At 41.5% G+C, this 19098-nt stretch overlaps 1 protein-coding gene across 1 annotated transcript in view; it reads right to left on the bottom strand.

The window, feature by feature from the left end:
- Positions 1 to 19098, bottom strand: part of ULK4 (unc-51 like kinase 4) — a gene marked incomplete at its 3' end in the record, with an annotated part of 93047 nt that overhangs the window by 72788 nt on the left and 1161 nt on the right. The window contains exons 2-13 of the mRNA XM_015410461.1: positions 17582 to 17681; positions 15934 to 16073; positions 15470 to 15632; positions 13804 to 13905; positions 13288 to 13371; positions 9873 to 9948; positions 9652 to 9746; positions 8627 to 8761; positions 8457 to 8526; positions 7790 to 7892; positions 5630 to 5734; positions 2786 to 2846 (exon numbers count right to left, since the gene is read on the bottom strand). Of these exons, the coding sequence (XP_015265947.1) occupies positions 2786 to 2846; positions 5630 to 5734; positions 7790 to 7892; positions 8457 to 8526; positions 8627 to 8761; positions 9652 to 9746; positions 9873 to 9948; positions 13288 to 13371; positions 13804 to 13905; positions 15470 to 15632; positions 15934 to 16073; positions 17582 to 17681 (1234 nt within the window). The remainder of the gene's footprint in view (positions 1 to 2785; positions 2847 to 5629; positions 5735 to 7789; positions 7893 to 8456; positions 8527 to 8626; positions 8762 to 9651; positions 9747 to 9872; positions 9949 to 13287; positions 13372 to 13803; positions 13906 to 15469; positions 15633 to 15933; positions 16074 to 17581; positions 17682 to 19098) is intronic.

Below are 19098 nucleotides of genomic sequence, written 5' to 3'. Positions count from 1 at the left end.
ACTGCATGCTTTAAGTCACACTGATGTCAGGACTAATTTTTCCTGGTGTACTCTGTCTAAAAATAAAATTCTATTTGTTGAATACATAATGAAACAAGATCTTCTATTTTTCCATGCTTATCTTTAGGCAAGAAACAAAACAGAGATTTCAGCTGCCACAAGAGTCAGGTTTTTGGCTCAAATCCATTTAGCAAAGACATTCATAACAATACCTCTAAATAGTACTTAAGGAAATGACTAATGGAAGAAATTATGCTTGCCAGATAATAATCTTTTGTTTTTCTAATCATTCTCTGCTACAAGCTTATTTTAAAATGGGCTTTTTATTTAGTACAATGCAGCCAGTTAAATCTTTCATATCACACATTTGTCTCTCTCACTAAAAATATATTGTATATTAAGTGTTACACATTACATTCAAAATTTAGCTATATGTCATGGAAAACATTTAAAAGAGAGAAACCTGTTAATGTGACAGTCCTACACTAGAAAATGTGAAGCTTTACCAGAACAAGATTTCAATATAGCTGCCACAAGAGTCAGGTTTTTGGCTCAAATCCATTTAGCAAAGACATTCATAACAATACCTCTAAATAGTACTTAAGGAAATGACTAATGGAAGAAATTATGCTTGCCAGATAATAATCTTTTGTTTTTCTAATCATTCTCTGCTACAAGCTTATTTTAAAATGGGCTTTTTATTTAGTACAATGCAGCCAGTTAAATCTTTCATATCACACATTTGTCTCTCTCACTAAAAATACATTGTATATTAAGTGTTACACCATACATTCAAAATTTAGCTATATGCCATGGAAAACATTTAAAAGAGAGAGACCTGTTAATGTGACAGTCCTACACTAGAAAATGTGAAGCTTTACCAGAACAAGATTTCAATATCCTAGTGGAGTCCTCCTGAGAAAATAAAATTTGTTTACCAAAAAAAAAAACATTTAGTTTGCAGAACATTACTGTCTAATACAGAGTACAGTCCTGGCTGATTAAGACCAATTTGACATCTGTTACTAGCTTCTGTGGAATATGACACTCCCTTCAACATTTTAAAATCCAGTAGGAATTTGAAATGCAACCTTCTTATTTTAATCATTCCTTCCCCTGACCATTTTTTGTCTCTTTAAAGTCTTCTTTTTCAGCACTCTAAGGAACTTGTGCTTCTTTGTCATTTGCATAACACTACAGCGATATTAAGGAGCTGCGGTGGCTCAAGTGGTTAAGACGCTGAACTGCAGGCTGTGGAAGGTCAGTAATTCAGCAGTTTGAGACCCGAGTTGCCGCATGACGGAGTGAGCTCCTGTCTCTAGTTCCAGCTCCTGCCAACCTAGCAGTTCGAAAGCAAGAAATTGCAAGTAGATAAATAGGTACCACTTCAGTGGGAAGGTAACAGCGTTCCGTGTGCCTTGGTGTTTAGTCATGCCGGCCACATGACCACGGAAATGTCTTCGGACAGCGCTGGCTCTTTGGCTTTGAAACGGAGATGAGCACTGCAACCCTAGAGTCGGACTCGACTGGCTTGCCAGCAAGGGAACCTTTACCTTTACTGCGATATTAGGGCCACAGCTGAAACTTGCCTGCATAAGTCATGCTGAAATTATGCTTATTTACCTTCTTCATTTAAAGCCCTCCTTTATTGTCAAAGGAGAACCAAAGTGGCTTATATCATTCTGCTCTCCTCCATATTATCCTCACAACAACGGTAGTTTAGGCTGAGAATATGTGAATGGTACAAAGTCACACAGCAAGCTTCCAAGGCAGAGTGGAGATTTGAACCAGGATATCCCAGATCCTCGTCTGACACCCTAACCCACTACACCACACCAGCTCTCAAATTAGTAGGTACATCTTTCATTTGACAAACCACAAGGTGATTTTCCCCCCGACTATCTTACATGGAATTAGGTCACTAAAACTTTCCCTTTCCAAATGTAAAAGAATAATGGACAAGAATAAATTCAGCAACCCTCCTTAACTTGCCATAACTTTACACCACGCTTAGGAGCCATTTCCCAGGTAACTTCTGGAGGCTGTGGATGCAGACTCTCTTGTTCTAGTATCTGATACAACAGGTCATTGCAGAGTTCACACAAAAACCTATATCCCACAAAAGGGGCAACATTCCAAAAATGGATTCAAAAATAGTGCATTGTTGCTGGAAAAAACGAGCACGTAGAAACCCTTCAACAAGACAGTTCCATGTGATCATCCTTCAAGGCAAGTTCACATTTCACATAAACAGGCTTGCAGAACTGCATTTGACACAAAGAAGTTCCATTACCAGAACCAAAGCACCTTCACTACTGAAATAGAATACGTAAGTCTGGTTTGGTTTCAATAAGTGCGCAACCTGTATTGTACTTTAACTGCAATTTCTGAGCATGTAAGAAACAAATATCAAGCAGCAATGTATGACAGGGTCATCTGACTCATCCCTGTTACAGTCTACCATCCTGTTGCATTTTTCCTCATTAAGACAAACACTACATCAAACATACCTAATACTGACTACCATAACATACATAAAACAGGAGCTCAAAATGTATTTAATTTTAAAATAACAATGATAACAACTTTCCCCACCCACTCAAGTACGCCTTTTACATAATAGCATTTGTGAGCGTTCAAAGTAAATCAAATAGATACAAGAGATCAAATAGCAGTTCAGTGGATGCCAAGACTTTCTTTAGTATCAAAGAATAATCTGCCATTGTGCATATTTTATGTATTTTAGAAATGCTTCATATTTTATAATTACTTCAGCAGACTTTACCTGAATGGGCTGGTATATGTAAATTTTTCAAGTCAAATCTCACTGGTGCTTGTTTTACTATCTGAAAAAAAAAATGGTCTTGACTTGAGGCAATTCTGAGCATCTGATACGTATAAAATTTGCATGTATCCTCACATAGTACTTTTTATCATAATAAGCCCACGAGCTACCAATATTTCAGTCAACCTCCACAAAACTGTTACTATCATGAAAGCTGGAGAACAAGTTCACAATGTAAACTTAGACTATGATGACATCAGTATCAATATAAGTAGCTAAATGGCATTCCCATTTTCCTGAATTTTCAATTAACTAAAGTTTAGGGGTTTTTTTTTTAAACTCTTTGATTTGAAAAGCAGCTCCTCATTATATTATAAACGTCTGTAGCGCCCTCAGGGGACAGGGGGACATCATACCTGGAGTTCACGGGGTCTTGAGAGCACAAGCCCAGTCACTGTTTCCTTATGCAAGTTCCTTTATTTATCAATCCAGACCCCTGAAGGTGTGGTTCACTTCACCCATCCTCAGGGTCACACCGCATTACATAGAAGAGCCACAACATCACAACCTGCCTCCCAATTTTTGCCTTCCTCTCCTGCCAGCCTCCTCCCATTTCTCCTTCCTTCCTTTTTTATAGCCCCAGCTTTACACCTGGCCCTTGAGTTAAGAGCTGCCCTTTTCTTCTCTGTTCCCTGACTTGCTTCAGAACACCTGGGCCTAGAGAGCCATTGTTCTTCCACCCAGGCTTGCTCACTGCCTTCACACCCTTTAGAGTCTTCCTGGGCCAGACTGCAAAGGTCACACTGTTGCTGAGGCTACTGCACCTTTCTGCCCTTGGTCCACCCAGGTGAGTCTTGCTGCTGGGCCCAAGGGTATGTCCTGCTCTGTCCAGCAGTTGGTTTCTGGGTAGCCTTGCCACAGCTGCTTTGAAAGTTTCCTTCAGTTTCAAAAGCAGTTTACCATGAGCTTGGGGAGTTGCTATTTCAGGAGCTACTCTTCAAGAAACACAAGTCCACAGCCCCCATGGCAACATGAGCTTGGGGAGTTGCTATTTCAGGAGCCACAGCCCCCATGGCAATGGAGAACCAGGTCTTTGGATCATAACCAGTTTGGTGTAGTGCTTAAGTGTGTGGACTCTAATCTGGGAGAACCGGGTTTGATTCCCCACTCCTCCACTTGCACCTGCTGATGTGACCTTGGGTCAGTCACAAGCTCTGGCACAGCTGTCCTTGAAAAAGAGCAGTTTCTCTCAGAGCTCTCTCAGCCCCACCCACCTCACAGGGTGTCTGTTGCGGGGAGGGGAAGGGAAAGGAGTTTGTAAGCCACTCTGAGACTCCCTTGGGTAGTGAAGGGCGGGGTATAAATCCAATCTCTTCTTCTTCTTCTAATATGCTGTTTATTACCAGGCTTAATTGAAAGTACTGGCCATAGCCTTCAAAGCCCTAAATGCTCTGGAAGCAGGACTGTCTGCTTTCATGTGCACCTGCTCAAGCTTCAAGATCTTCACTGCCTGCTTTTATACCCTTCCACCTTCAAAGGTGAAGTGAGCAACCGTGAAAGCCTAGGCTTTTACTGTCATGTAGCCATGTCTGTGAAATCCCTTCACCTGCCCTACACCCAATAAAACATACACGGAATGCAACATCAACTAAGTGCAGTTTCATGGGTTGCAAGGGCAGCTGCAAAAGCAGAGAAGCAAGCTCATGTCCACAACAGAGGGGACACTTCTGTTAATCTACTCCCAAAGTCTCTTTAACGCTTCCCCAGAATGACCACAAGGGGGCCCCAGCCATCAGCCTTGGGAGAGTAGATAACCATGTTCGGATACAGTGAATGAATTTTTTTTTAGCACTACCCTCTTCATGAGGGGAAAAAAATACATTTCCGCTTGTGTACGATAAAATATGTACCCAAAAGGAAATCATCAGATGAAAGTCCCCAATTCTTTTTTCGGTGCCCAACCTGCTGATTTTTCAGCACCAGGCCAAAATGACTGTATTATTCCAGGCATTTTCATTTGTTATTTACTCCATTTACACTCCACCTTTCTCCCCAAAGCTGCTTATGTTGTTCTCCTCTCCTCCATTTCATCCTCACAACCACCCTGTGAGGTAGGTTAAGCTGACTGTGTGTGACTAGCCCAAGATCACCCAGCCTAGTTTCCATAGCGGAATGGGGATTCATACTTGGGTCTCCGAGATCCCAGTCAAACCACTGCAGCACAAGGGCTCGCTGATGTTACGTTGCCCGGGATCTCTGCCTGCTATCTGCTGCAAAATCCCTTTTAGTTCTAAAACTCAGCTTTCCTTTATCACTTTACTAATAACTTTTGTGTGGTTAGAGTGTTTGACTTGTACCAAGGAGATCAGCGTTCAAAGCCCTGCCAACCATTGAGCTCATCCCTCACCAGATTATCATGGGCAGATCACTCTCACTCAATCCAAATGACTTCACAGAATTACTATGAAGATTCTGTGGAATAACCACCCACAAGCATGAAAGAACACTATAAAACCATACAAGAGGACAACAGGGGGGGAACACACACAGAATGTAAGATCTTAATACATTAAACTGATTCCATGGGCCACAACGTTCAGAACACACACCAAGAAAAATACTAAAAGACACAATGCCTAAACATTTCTTTCCATTAACACAGTTGGTACGAATACTATCCACCTTACCAGTATATGTGTTTTACATAAAATTGTAGAAAACTAGTATGACCACTAGGTGGAAACATTTACAAGAGGTAAAATTATATTTTTGCAGTGCAACAAATGGCATGCGGTTCCTGAAGACATTCAGAAGAGCTGTGTGGGAAGAGAGTTTTAATGTTACCTTTGGGTTGTCAATAATCGGAGTTACACTAAGGTCAGACTCCGTGTAGATAAGTTCCTTCATTTTGAACTCTATATCCTGCTGACTGCAGTATGTGTTTTTAACCTAGAATGTAAGTAAAATATTAGTAATATGTACCATGGCTATGTTCCCTTTAATATTTGGCATGAAGATGAAAAATATACAAATCTATTTATCTATCAAATTTATACCCCGCCCTCCGAGCCAAGGCCAGCTCAGGGCGTCTTAAAGGTAAAGGTAAAGGTTCCCTTGCTCGAAAGCCAGTCGAATCCGACTCTAGGGTTGCGGTGCTCATCTCCGTTTCAAAGCCGAAGAGCCAGCGCTGTCCGAAGACGTTTCCGTGGTCATGTGGCCGGCATGACTAAACACCAAGGCGCACGGAACGCTGTTACCTTCCCACTGAAGTGGTCCCTATTTATCTACTTGCAATTTCTTGCTTTCGAACTGCTAGGTTGGCAGGAGCTGGAACAGGGCGGCTTACACAGAATAAAATGTATAACTACAATTAAAACAGTTTTAAAACCAACTAAAACCATCTGATATAATAAAGGGCTAGTAATCATTATGTTCTTTAACAATGGCAGCCATTATTCAGTGGTCCCTTCTCGCAGTTGGCTCGTAGGTCTTTCCTTTAGGCGGCTGGCACAGACTGCTGTTGTTGGCGACTCCAGGGGGCAGGGCTCTCTATCTTCAGCTGTTAAAGGCAGCTCATTAGTTGAAGGCCTAGTGGAAGAGCTCCATGTTACAGGCCCTGCAGAACTGTATAAGGTCCCGCAGGGTCCTGATCTCTCCTGGGAGCTCGTTCCAACGGAGCCACCACCAAGAAAGCCCTAGCCCTGGTTGTGGCCAGGCTGATTTCCTTGAGACCCAGCTTCCCACACTAGGCCGGCACACTCTATGCCTGTGATCCTCGGCAGCGGGAGCACCCTGAAGGCGTTTATTACAACAAGGGACTCCACTCATGCATAAATTGCAAACAGAGATTTTTCCTGGTCAATACACCAAAAAGTTGAATTTCATACTTTGAGAAGTGCCTCCATAAAACTTCCTGTTACCTCTGCTTTTTATGGGGGGGGGATTGCACTCCTCCTTAGCAGCCTCTGCCAGCTTTAAGGTTGAAAAATGACTCTGTGCACTCTCCGTTGTCAATGACGGGGCCATAAATTATTATTTATATATTGTTAGCTGCTGATGGCCCCCATCTGAGGATAGCTAAATCCATGGATTGGGGCCACCTGGCAGCTAAACAAATTTTTCTACAAATCTGGGGCACATCCCAGGTTTGCATAAAAATCTGAAATCAACATTAACATATACGGAGGGGGGTTAAAACCCCTCAAATACATTTGTGTCATCTGCACACGTTCAGACAACAAACGTATCTGTTCAGAATGGAGCCACTACAGCCCTGCATTCATAACAATGAAAGCCACACAGAAAATCATTGCTGTGTAAAAGCAGCCTTAGTCTACTGCAGTTAATATAACAAAGAATCTCATGGCACACATTTGTTAGACTTGTGGCACCTTAAAGGCTCTTTGCTATTTTTTTCCTAGTTATGATCACTGTTAGTTGCTCTACTGATAATTTAATCTCCACATAGCAATATTCCGTTGAGGTGTGTGGTGGCGGCAGCACCTACAGTGGCGAGAACATCGGTGGCAGCAGACCCTGGATGGCGAGGTGTGGTGGCGATGCAGCAACGAGAGCCGGCAGAGTGATCACTGGTGGCCGGTACAACATCGAGCGGCAGACGATGGCGGAGACCAGAAAGACGCACGATGACATGTTTCGTGGATGCGGCGGAGCCGAATAGGACGGAGCTGAGGCTGGAGCGAGCATGGGCATGCGCCAGGAACAGTCCCGCCAACGAAGCAGTCGTTCCCAGGGAGACACCAGAGACCGCCGGAAAGAAATGCCAAGCCAGAAAGCTACAACAGGCCCACCACTAGGGTGCGGGTAGGCAGTCCCACCCCTACATCATGTGGCCTTAGTCAGGGATTGAGTGTTCTTAGAACATACCATGTAAACCGCCCAGAGACCCTTTGGGGTTAGGGCAGTATAGTAAGTCGAAATAATAAATAAATAATAAATAAATAAAACTTGTTTAGCCTCCTCCTTTCTTCAACCTGCACTCACCTTTACTGAAGGAGGCAGTGTTTGGTGTGCTGAATTTGGAGTCAGACCAGTAGTCGTGCCGCTCATTTCTAGTGTAGTGCTAGTTCTTGGAGTGGGGCGAGAACTGAAAGAGAATGCATACACATTTAAACAAAACAGAATACTTAAGTTAAATTCCAACTACCTCCTACGTTAACCTTCCACAGCAACCAGGATTGTGTATCATTTCTAGTGTAGTGCTAGTTCTTGGAGTGGGGCGAGAACTGAAAGAGAATGCATACACATGCAAACAAAACAGAATACTTAAATTAAATTCCAACTATCTCCTAAATTAACCTTCCACAGCAACCAGGATTGTGTGCTATTATATACACACAATTCAAGTCCACTACCATTTTCTACCATCCTGCTGGTAAGCATCAAATCCTGTGACAAGACCAGCCCTCAGCTGCAGCTCACTATGGTTCAGCCCCAGAACTAGTTTTCAGTTGTAGGTCTTAAGCCATGAAACTAGTGCAGCGCAGGAATGTATCAGATATTCTCTTTGGCTCCCCACAACAACTGATGTCTGAGGTCTAAACTATATACAAGATGGGAACAGACTCATGTTTTTAAAGCCTGCTCTGATCACATAATAAAGCCAGGGATAGAATCTGATTCAAGTGAAAAAATAGGTATAAGGTCATACCTGAGAAGAAATATAGACTCATTTGATTCACCATCAGCTGCATTTTTTGGACGTAATTCTTCTGGATTTTCTGCCAAATAAAACACACTACTAGTATTAATATAAATATGTATAACATGCATCTTCATTAGGATTTTCAAATCACACTCATACAGATGTTGTACTCTTACCCAGCTTGAAAGATTTGTTCAATTGTTTATTTTCTGCTTCTGGACACATAATGATGTCTGCGTTTTTTTTACTCTCTGATTGATCGTTAGACTTTCCAGATACAAAGAGCTCGGCATTTCCAGCACTATTCAAACAACAAAGAAATTAGTTCTGAAGTTAATACAACGTCACTGAATTTATTTAAGGTCAAAATTTTAAACAGCTGGAACATTTTTATTTATAAACCAGCTTTAAGGGAATGCATTCTGAAAAAGGAATTGATGAGGTGAATGTAAGGCAAGTGTGACCATATCAAACAGAATTTAGTAGGTTTTTCACGGTGGAAGTCGCTTTCGAGCAAGGGAACCTTTACCTTTATATTCGAGTAATTCTGTATAACATAGCACCGCAGAAACCCAAGAACCTCACTATACCGCAGAAAAATGTGTAGTTCTCATGATTGTTATTCTAGGAGGCAGGTGGAGATCCATCAAAGGACACAGCTAAGAGTAGATTTCACTCCCTGCTCCCCCAGTAATATCTAAATTACTCACTGAACCTAATATCAGTGTCACATATACAATCAGATATATAATTGTTTGTCAGAATCAGTTAGTAACTGTACCATGCATTGCACAGAGTGCTACAAAGAAGAAAAGTTATTAATAACATACTTATTCATGTTCAGTTCTTCCAAACAAGAATGAAACCATGTCTTTGATCATGCTGATCTCCAGCAGTCCAAAGGGTAGAACTAGAACTAGTAGGAGCAGTGCAACTGGCACATCCTGAATGAGTGACAGCAGTATAATTCCCATAATAGCCAACAACTCCCATAATAGCCAATATCAGTTCCGGAGGTATTCTTTCCTCCACATACAATTCAGTACTAGAACTTCTGCATGAAAATAGGGCTGCATCCCAAACCTGTGTAAACTAAGTGCATATTAAAGAAATTAAAACTAAAACAACAACTGAAAAGACAATTTAGTAAGGACAAGAGTATTCATATTTTAAAATTAATCTCCACTGAATCTATTGTACCTGAAGCTTGAGTCTTGGCTGGACACGGATTCACTGGGAGTCGGCATAAAGGCACCTTTCCAGAAAGGATGTTGTAATAATTCTACCCAAGTCAACCTTTAAATACAATGAAATAAAGTTATATAACCTTCCAAACACATTGACAGTTTTTAAAAACTATGGTAATCCTTACATCAGCATCTACCATTTACAGATACTAGATTTTCAAATCAACACGCTAACCTCTTTAGTGGATCCTTTTGAAGCAAGGACTCAAGCAAGCTAACAAAGTCTGGAGATGGTTTTAGCGGGACAGGTCCTGTAAGGTAAAATTGCACAGTTTATTTGAGAACAAAAGTGATTTTCCTAACAAAGGCTAAAAACATCATGACTACACAATTCAAATGGAATCAAGCTCACCTGCACTGTCAGTCTTACAAAAAGGTATCCAAGGCAACAACAACAACCTTTAATGGCATATCACAGCATCATAAACCAGCAGAAAATATCAATAGTTACTGACACATTAATACCAGCTCTCCTCTTGACAGCAAAGTACAGAAATTTAGCCACCATTTCCATATTTCCATACTTCCACAGGGGGAGTAGAGAAAGAAAGCAACTTTAACTTTAAATGCATTCTCAAAGCCCTCCCCCCTGCCAGTCGGCTTGGAGAAGGCATTTCTCTCTTTAAATCTCTTTGCCAAGCCAGCTGGGATGGGGGGGGGGGAGGCTTGGAGGATGCATTTAAAGTTAAAATTGCTTTCTTTCCACCTCTTCCCCCATCGATTTGCTTTCTTTCCACTTTCTTTCTTTCCACCTCTCTCACTCTCTTTCTCCCTTCCCTCCCCAACTAAAGTTAAATGTGTTCTCCAAGCCTCGGCTTATGGCCTCAGCTGGCTTGGCTTGGATGAGGCATTTGTCTTTAAATCTCTTCTCCAAGCCAAGTCAGCATGGCAGCAGGGGCAAGGGGCTTGGAGAACACATTTAAAGTTAAAGGCATTCTCCAAGCCCCCGCCCCACCAGCCAACTTGGAGAAGGCATTTATCTCTTTAATCCCTTCTCCAAGATAAACCGGCTGGGGGGGGGGGGGTGGAGAACACATTTAAAGTTGCTTTCTTTCCACTTCTCCCTTCCTTCCTCCCCCCTCCCCATTTATTTGCTTTCTTTCTTTCTTTCTTTTTTTGACTCTCCTAAAAAGGAGAGAGTTTATGCTTTTAATATCAGAAAAAGGAGGGTATATAGTGGGATTAAGAAAAGGTTGGGTGATGCTTTCATTAGTATGTTAATCTTTTGTTAGTGTTAAACAAATCTTCTTTTGGCTTCTTCTGTGAATTATCAATCATCTTTCATCGTAACCTGTAAAAAACAATTCTGTTAATGTATTAGTAGTGTCCTTTTGGCTTATTGTTAGTAAAGTCTTTTCTTGCGCATTCCGAACCATCCTTCATGATTTGGGCTTCCTCCCTTTCGGCTGCCTCCCTTTCACGTCTCTCAGATTATATGATGAGCCTTTTCCCGCTCCTACATCTTCCGGAGTCTTGACTTCTCCCTCCGAGCCGCTGTCTCTGTCGCTGTCCAGTTCCTCCCATTTAGCGAGTGCTGCCTCCTCTGAACTGGCGTGTCCCTTCAAAAAATCTTGAGCTTTGAAAATGGAGTCAGTCTTCTCCCTTTTATCCTTGAACTTGAAAGTAAGTCCTTCTGGAATCAACCAGCGATAACTAATTTAGTGGTTTTGCAAGAATAAGGTCAGTCCTTTGTATGCTTTCCTTTTCATTCGAATTTCAAATGGAACATCTTTCAAGATCCTAACTGTCTGCTTTCCAATCTTCATAGGCATTGAAGAAGACGCTCTCAATATTTGATCCCGAACTTTCTGTTTTGTAAACTTGACTAGCACTTCTGCCGGCAGGTTATTCATCCTTGTAAAGTTGGAATAGGCTCTGTAAACCAGATCCATTTCCTTCCTTACTTTATCCACTTCCCAGCTGGTGAGTGTTGCCAAGGCTTCCGCTAAGATATTTTGGAGATATTCTTTTTCCATTTCTTTGATGCCCTGAAACCGGAAAGTCAAATTTGATTTTTCCATTTGAAGCATCATTAACTTTTTATCTTGCATTTCTTGATGTTTTTCCATTTTATCCACCTTTTTCTTGACCTTTTGGGTATCTTCTGTTGAGACCAGGCATTTTTGCGCGATTTCCTCCATTTTCTTGGCTGTAGCATTCAATTGTGACTGCTGGTTGCTGAGAACACTTTCCATACTTGTCAGCGTTTGATTGATTTTCTGCATTTGCTCCAGCAGAGGGCGCAGAAGATCACTCTCCTGTTGAGTGACAGCCGGCTCCAAGGGGCAGGAGCCAGCACCGGAAGTTCCTCCGAGCTTCTTTGCCGGCTTCTCCTGAAACTTTTTCTGCCCCGACATCTTTATTTTATTGTTTACTTTTTAAAAGTTCGTGCCGCGTAGCTAGAAAACGAATCTTCCCGCTTGTCTTTTAACAAATCACCAAAAGGTAACACTGCTCTTTTCAAATTTCACTCCCCCCCTCTTCTGTTAACTCAGTCTTTGTTATGCCGGGCGAGGGGAGTTTTCCCCTCCTCCCTTGCGCTTTTTCGCTGGGGGGGAATGCGCTTCGCTCCGTTTCCTGTTTTCGACTGACAACTCAGTTTTTGCCGAACATCTTCCTTTTAAACGCTTATCCGCTTCATCACCCAATGACGACCGGCGGCTCTGCTAGTCCCCGTGCGGGGCACTGCCGCGGCTAGGGCCATTGGGGCATGGGGCGAGCCTCAATTTCCGACCATCTGGCCGGGAAAGAGGCACATCCCCTGTGCGCCCCGGATCGGAACCTCTGCCTGAGGTTCCTTAGGGTCTCCGCTTGTGCGGATCCCCCCCTTGGCCACGCGTGGGCGAGTCGACTCCGGGAGCTCCCCGAAGATGCGACCGCCATTCACAGAGTCCAAACCGGAAGCCCATTTATTTGCTTTCTTTCCATTGCTCTCTCTCTCTTCCCCTTCCTCCCTCCCTCTCATCTATTTGCTTTCTTTCCAACTCTTTCTTTCTCTACTTATTAGTTGCTGGCAACATTTTCCCCGTGCTTGCTTTCTACCTTCTTGCAGTTACTGGCAGCCACTTCGCTGGCATCTTTGGCCACATGAGGATATGCTTCTCTGTCCCTACATGCACAAATTTTGGGCTGGCACACTCAGTAATCTATTGGTGCCATAAGACCCTTTTGGGTCCTATGCAGGCACAGAGGCTGAACTTCATAGCCATTCTTTAGCACATTTTTCCAACTGTCTTCTTTAACAGAAAGGACTGATTCTTCCCATTCTTTCAAATGAAATTTTACAAAACAAACCCCAAGACTTTCATGTTTGTAATAAATATCCAATTACTCGCTAATCTTTCATCAGTATTTGTAGCATTGGTAGAAAGGTGACATCTGAATGTAATGATTATTACACACCAGAAAAAGGAAGGTGTAGTAGCAGGAAGGAAGTTTTAAGACATTTTCCATCACTGGAGTACATATTAAGTATCTGAAAGATTTTCTTCTAAGCAATAAAACCCATACACGTTTTTATCACACTTGAGAAACTGACTGGATTATTTTTCATCAGGTTTATTAAATCATTTATCTGCACATAGCATTACCTTCTTGTCTAAGTGGAAAAGGATCTTCATGCGCAATCTTTTCTGATAATTCAGTGAGGTTTTCTGAGACAAACGGAGGTTTCCCTATAAATGTAAAATAAGTTTGGGCCAAATTTCACAAAGCGAACATAAATTTCAAAATAACTGAAAAGTACAGTTTTGGTGACAACATGAGAACTTATTATACTAATATACATCTTTGATTACTGAATAAGAAAACACTGACCTGTAGATACCTTGCCAGAAAAAGAGTTCCCTCACTGACATACTTCTCCTTAGTAGAATTATCTCTCTCATTCTCAAAACACACACACTCTTCACCATTCTGTTTTTCACCATTCTGTTTTTTGTTTTGTTTACTACATACCTCTTATGTTGTACATACAAGCACCTTCTTCTAGTGACCTAGCTACATTTTAGTTATCTGGATTTTAAAAACACTTAAAATATAATCATCATAATTTACCAAGGTATTTTAATATGCATAACATGCAAATAATTATATTATATAAATACCTGAGAACATTTCATACAGCAAACAGCCCAATGACCACAGATCACTGGCTATAGAGAAGTCAGCTCCTTTTATCACTTCTGGAGCAATGTATACTGGAGAACCTGCAAAAAAAGTCATCATTAGTTATTGTTAGGGGTGTGCACTTGGTATATACTGAACTGAAAAAAAATACCCAATAAATATCTTATCAGTATTTAGGGGGTATTTTCTCAGCTGATCACCAAGGGGGCTAGTGATTCAGCTATTCAAAAATGGCTGTGCCAAAAAATCCTGAAAATACTGCTGCAGTTACAGGAGCGAACTCTCAGCTTGGAGAAGGCATTTAAAGTTTAAGTGTCTTTGGAATACACTCTGTACCATGGCTTGGGAGTTCACTCACTATGGTATGGAGTCACACTGTGGCTTGGAGAAGGCATTTAAAGGGACCATGTCCCTTTTAATGCCTTCCTCCCCCATTGGAAACAATGGAGGATGGGGGCACCTTCTTCTGGGGCTCGCTGGATCCCCTGGTCCAATCTTTTTGAAACTTGGGGGGAGGCTTTTTTAGGAGAGGCATCAGCAGCTATGCAGCAAATCTGGTGCATCTACCCCAAAAAATAGCCCCACTAGAGCCTCAGTTACTCCCAGATCGATTCTCCATTACCACCAATGGGAACCATTGACTATAAAGGTCCCTAAAAGGTATAATAGAGCTGGAAAAAATTGGCAATCCCAAATATTTCCCAAATCTCAATACCATACAAATACTGAGATACAGGAATATTAGAAAATACCAGTATTTTTGGGGTTCAATATACCCAAACCCAAAAAACATTGATTTTTTTTGTGCACACCTAGTTATTTTTTCCACATTTGCAACAGATAGCCTTCAAAAGTCACTAACATTTCTACTGCAACCCCCACTGGATTTTAAGGAAGATGGTCATTTCTAAATAACTAAATCATGCAGATGGGACTGCAACACAACCTAGAGCTGTTTCAATTCATCACAGAACAAGCAGCCAAAAAATGGGGAGGATGTAGACATTCAGGCACCCAGACTTGGAAACCTAAAATGTCACCTCTGATTTGTACAGATGGGACTGCAACACAACCTAGAGCCGTTTCAACTCATCACAGAACAAGCAGCCACAAAATGGGGATGATGTAGACATTCAGGCACTCAGATCTGGAAACCTAAAATGTCACCTCTGATTTGCACTTTACAATAGCTGTACAGTGAGGTTACCAAGAAGGGAGAAGTGTACTGGGAGACCACAAAAGACCTGGGCTAATGTAGTATCCACTGTCACCTGGCACAACTCTCAGCTAAGCAAGTACATTGCGCTATCTTCTAGGGGGCACAACAGCTTGGTTTGTCTTTGTGTTGAGCAATAACTCTCCGTTCACCCAAGAGGTACTTTCAAAGAAACAGAGAGCCACAGAATTATTTAAAAGACCATTTATGCAACTTTAATTATATATTACTGCACTTGATGCAATGTTTCCATACTTCTATTGGTGAAGTCTTCCTCAGATGCAAGGAACTTTCTGCTGGTGGAAAATGCATGTTCTAGCAAAAGCAGGCTCCTTGCATCAGAGGAAGGCTTCATCACCAGAAGAACAGAAACTTTGGATCCAGCTCATTCTTTTTCGTTATCAAGAGCTTTTCATATTGGGATGTACCTTTAAGTTTGTTTTTCTGATTTCTTTGTCCTGTGTTTTCACCACTGTCACCTACTCCCTCCTCTGTTCCTATTAAAGCAAAAAATTCTTCTAAGTTTTCACCTTCTGCTTTAGCCAGGCAGAAGTTACTGAATTTCAGAGTTCCAGGTCCTTCCAGAAGAATCTGTAATATCAAAACACAGACATAAATACTAATTAGTCCGATTCCAATTTCCAATAGCCTTTATTGGCATACCCACTAATTAGTCATTTCTTTGGTATTGAAAGAGATTTAACACTGTTTCGGGAATTCAGGTATCAATCTACCACTTCACATATCCACCTGACAAAGTGGACTGTGACCCAAGAAAGCTAATGTTGAAATATATTTGTTACTCTTTAAGGTGACACTAGATATTTGTTTCATTTTGCTACAACAGACTAACACAGCTGTTTGCAGTCATCATCTCAGAAGATGCTTTTACCTTTCCAGGTGTAAGATCACAGAAAAGAATTCCAAGGTCATGAACATGATGGAGTCCAGTAACCAAATCAATACCAAACTCTCGTACAACAGCCTCAGGTAGATGCTCATCTTGAGCGATTACCATTTCCAGTGACCCACCTATAAAGATATTAACAGATTATTACTACAGATAATTTTACCTTTCTGCAGCAAACAGACTACTATAAGCATTACATTAGACATTTTCTAAATATTTAGAGCTGTGTATTTATTTAATTAGACTTCTATACCGCCCTTCCTATGAGCAGGCTCAGGGCGGTTCACAACACAGCTTTATAAATGCCCCCACAGTTGTTGGCATATAAACACATATTACCTATTCATAAAACCGAAAAATGTTAACCTGGTAAATATTCCAGTTGCCTCAACCTCTCTAATTATAGTACTTTATTCTTCTATAGAATGTATTCAGTATATAAAATCAAAAATTAATCAGAACCTAAGCTCACTCAGCACATCACCTAATAAGATGAATCACAGGCTGAGATTCTTTTTGGGATAACAGGCTTATAAACTTCATACTAGGTTCAAAGAAGTGGCTTAGTAATTCTGCATCCCCAAGAAAGCTTTGGACTTGGTCCTCTCAATCAGTTTGTCAACCAGCATGGCACAGTGGTTAAGAGCAGCAGACTCTTATTGGGTTTGATTCCCCACTCCTCCTCCACATGAAGCCTGCTGATTGACCTTCGGCCAGTCACAGTTCTGTCAGAACTTTCTCAGCCCTACCTCACAAGGTGCCTGTTGAGGGAAGACGAAGGGGAAAGTGATAGTAAGCCGCTTTGAGACTCCTTAAAGTAGGGGAAAGTGGGGTATAAAAACCTACTCTTCTTCTATTCACAGTTACACACACAGACCCAGCAGCAAGATGCATAGCATCTTTTGGAACTGGAACTTTACAAGCAGTTTTTCAAAGTAAAAAAATAAAAATTCTGACTTGCATGCCCAATGTCTAGGTTACACCTTAAATAGCCTTTTGGATTCCAGCCTTCATTGTCAATAAAAAAATAATAACTTTGGCCAGAATCCAAAGAACTATAAAGAATAAACCCAGGTGAGCTGCAGACTTGTTTTTCATAAAGAGTTCCTCATGCCACATAGCAAATTTATTTGAAGCCTAAGGAGAGCTTATAAAAAAAAATTGTGCTATAGGACAATCAACTGTTTAAAGAGGGGAAAACAGAGTCAGGAATTGTACTCAGCTAACACAAGCCCCTCACACAAGCCCAAGCAGTGCTTTGCATCCAAGCATTCAAATTTAGGGCAGAAATTGTGGCACATTAAATGCTAACAAAGTTTATTCCAACATAAGCTTTTGGGATTGAAACCTCACTACCTCTGATATACAGAAGTGCAAAAAGGGGGAGAGAAGATGAGGAGTTGGATGCCTCCATTTGCCTCCCCTTTTGTTACTTTGGTTATAAAGGTATCTGTAAAACGATTATGCAGGCCTATGCAGCAAAGGAAGTGAGGTCTGACTCACAAAAGCTTAAACTGGAATAAACTTCCTTCGTCTTTAACATACCACTGGACTTTTAATTTGCTGTGACAGACTAACATGACTACCCCAGTGGAATTATACCCAACCTATTGGTTTAACATCCTCTTACCTGTGCATAATTCTACCACAAGCCAGAGATGGTTGCTCGTTTCATACCATTCGTGAAATGTTACTATGTTCTTGTGTCTGATTTCATGGGTAAGACGCACCTGTAACAGATCATCTACACTTAATGACATGGGTTGGGCACATGGGAGGCCAAGCAGATAATAAAAGAACAGCTACCTATTCAGGGTACCAATTCGTGGACTGGGTTTATAGTCTATGAAGTTTCAGGACAGGAATGTATTCAGTGTAAACTGCTGGAAAGTATTCAATGAAGACTGCTGTGAGCCTTCCGCTTGAAAAAAATTAATTAGTCCCACAAATATTTATCTGAAATCCATATATAAAAAGCAATATGTAAATGTCTTCTTTGTTGTCCTGTGTGAAAAAGGTCTTCCCAAACGCCATGTTTTATCCAAACCTGGGTAGGCTTAACAATATAGGTGAAGATAAAACTGTGATTTCATAGATGCTATGTTCTATTCTTGCCTCCTATTCCCATTATGATTATATCAAAATAGCGACAGTGCACACAGAGAGAGAGAACAAACACTACCCAGGAAAATAGCCTTTCAGAGCTAAGTTACATAGAGACTGAGTAACTGCCAAATCAGTAAAATCAGCTTCAAAGAGACTATATAACTGCAAAACAGGAACCCTTGAGAATCACATTTTTGTACCAAGATATCTGGCACAGTATTAAAAGGTTATATAGGTAAAGGTAAAGGTTCCCTTGCTCGAAAGCCAGTCGAGTCCGACTCTAGGGTTGCGGTGCTCATCTCCGTTTCAAAGCCAAAGAGCCAGCGCTGTCTGAAGACATTTCCGTGGTCATGTGGCGGCATGACTAAACACCGAGGCGCACGGAACACTGTATTAGACACCTTAATAATCTCACAAAGGAACTATACAGCAATCCATTGCATGTAAAATCATTGTAGAGAATGCCCTAGAGTACTATGTAAATACCATTTACCTCAAATAATCTCAAATAGTTTCTGCATCTACAAAGAATCATCTCCCAGATGAAGTTTCGGACTGAAAAATTGTGCACTATTAGTACAAACACTCAAGATACATAGACACTCAAGATACACAGACTGTTTTAGAATACCAAATACATACAAATAAACTGACAAAAGAACAAAAGAAGAGATTGGATTTATACCCCGCCCTTCACTACCCAAAGAAGTCTCAGAGCGGCTTACAATCTCCTTTCCCTTCCCCTCTCCACAACAGACACCCTGTGAGGTAGGTGGGGCTGAGAGAGCTCTTTCCAGAACTGCCCGTGAGAGAGCAGCTCTGAGAGAACTTGTGACTGACCCAAGGTCACACCAGCAGCTGCATGTGGAGGATGGGGAATCAAACCCGGTTCTCCCAGATCAGAGTCTGCGCTCTTAACAGCAACACCCAACGGGCTCTCCAGATCTGGCACTCCTATAAGAGCTGAGGCTGAGGAGCGGTCCAAGGGGTCTCTGTGGAAGGAATCTGGAGACGAGGACAAAGGCGGTTGAAACGGCCTCC

The sequence above is a fragment of the Gekko japonicus genome, unplaced genomic scaffold (genome assembly GCF_001447785.1).
Source record: "Gekko japonicus isolate JY-2015 unplaced genomic scaffold, Gekko_japonicus_V1.1 scaffold2102, whole genome shotgun sequence".
Classification (NCBI taxonomy): domain Eukaryota; kingdom Metazoa; phylum Chordata; class Lepidosauria; order Squamata; family Gekkonidae; genus Gekko; species Gekko japonicus.
Note: the sequence above shows the minus strand (reverse complement) of the source record. Positions and strands in the feature narration are given on the sequence as shown.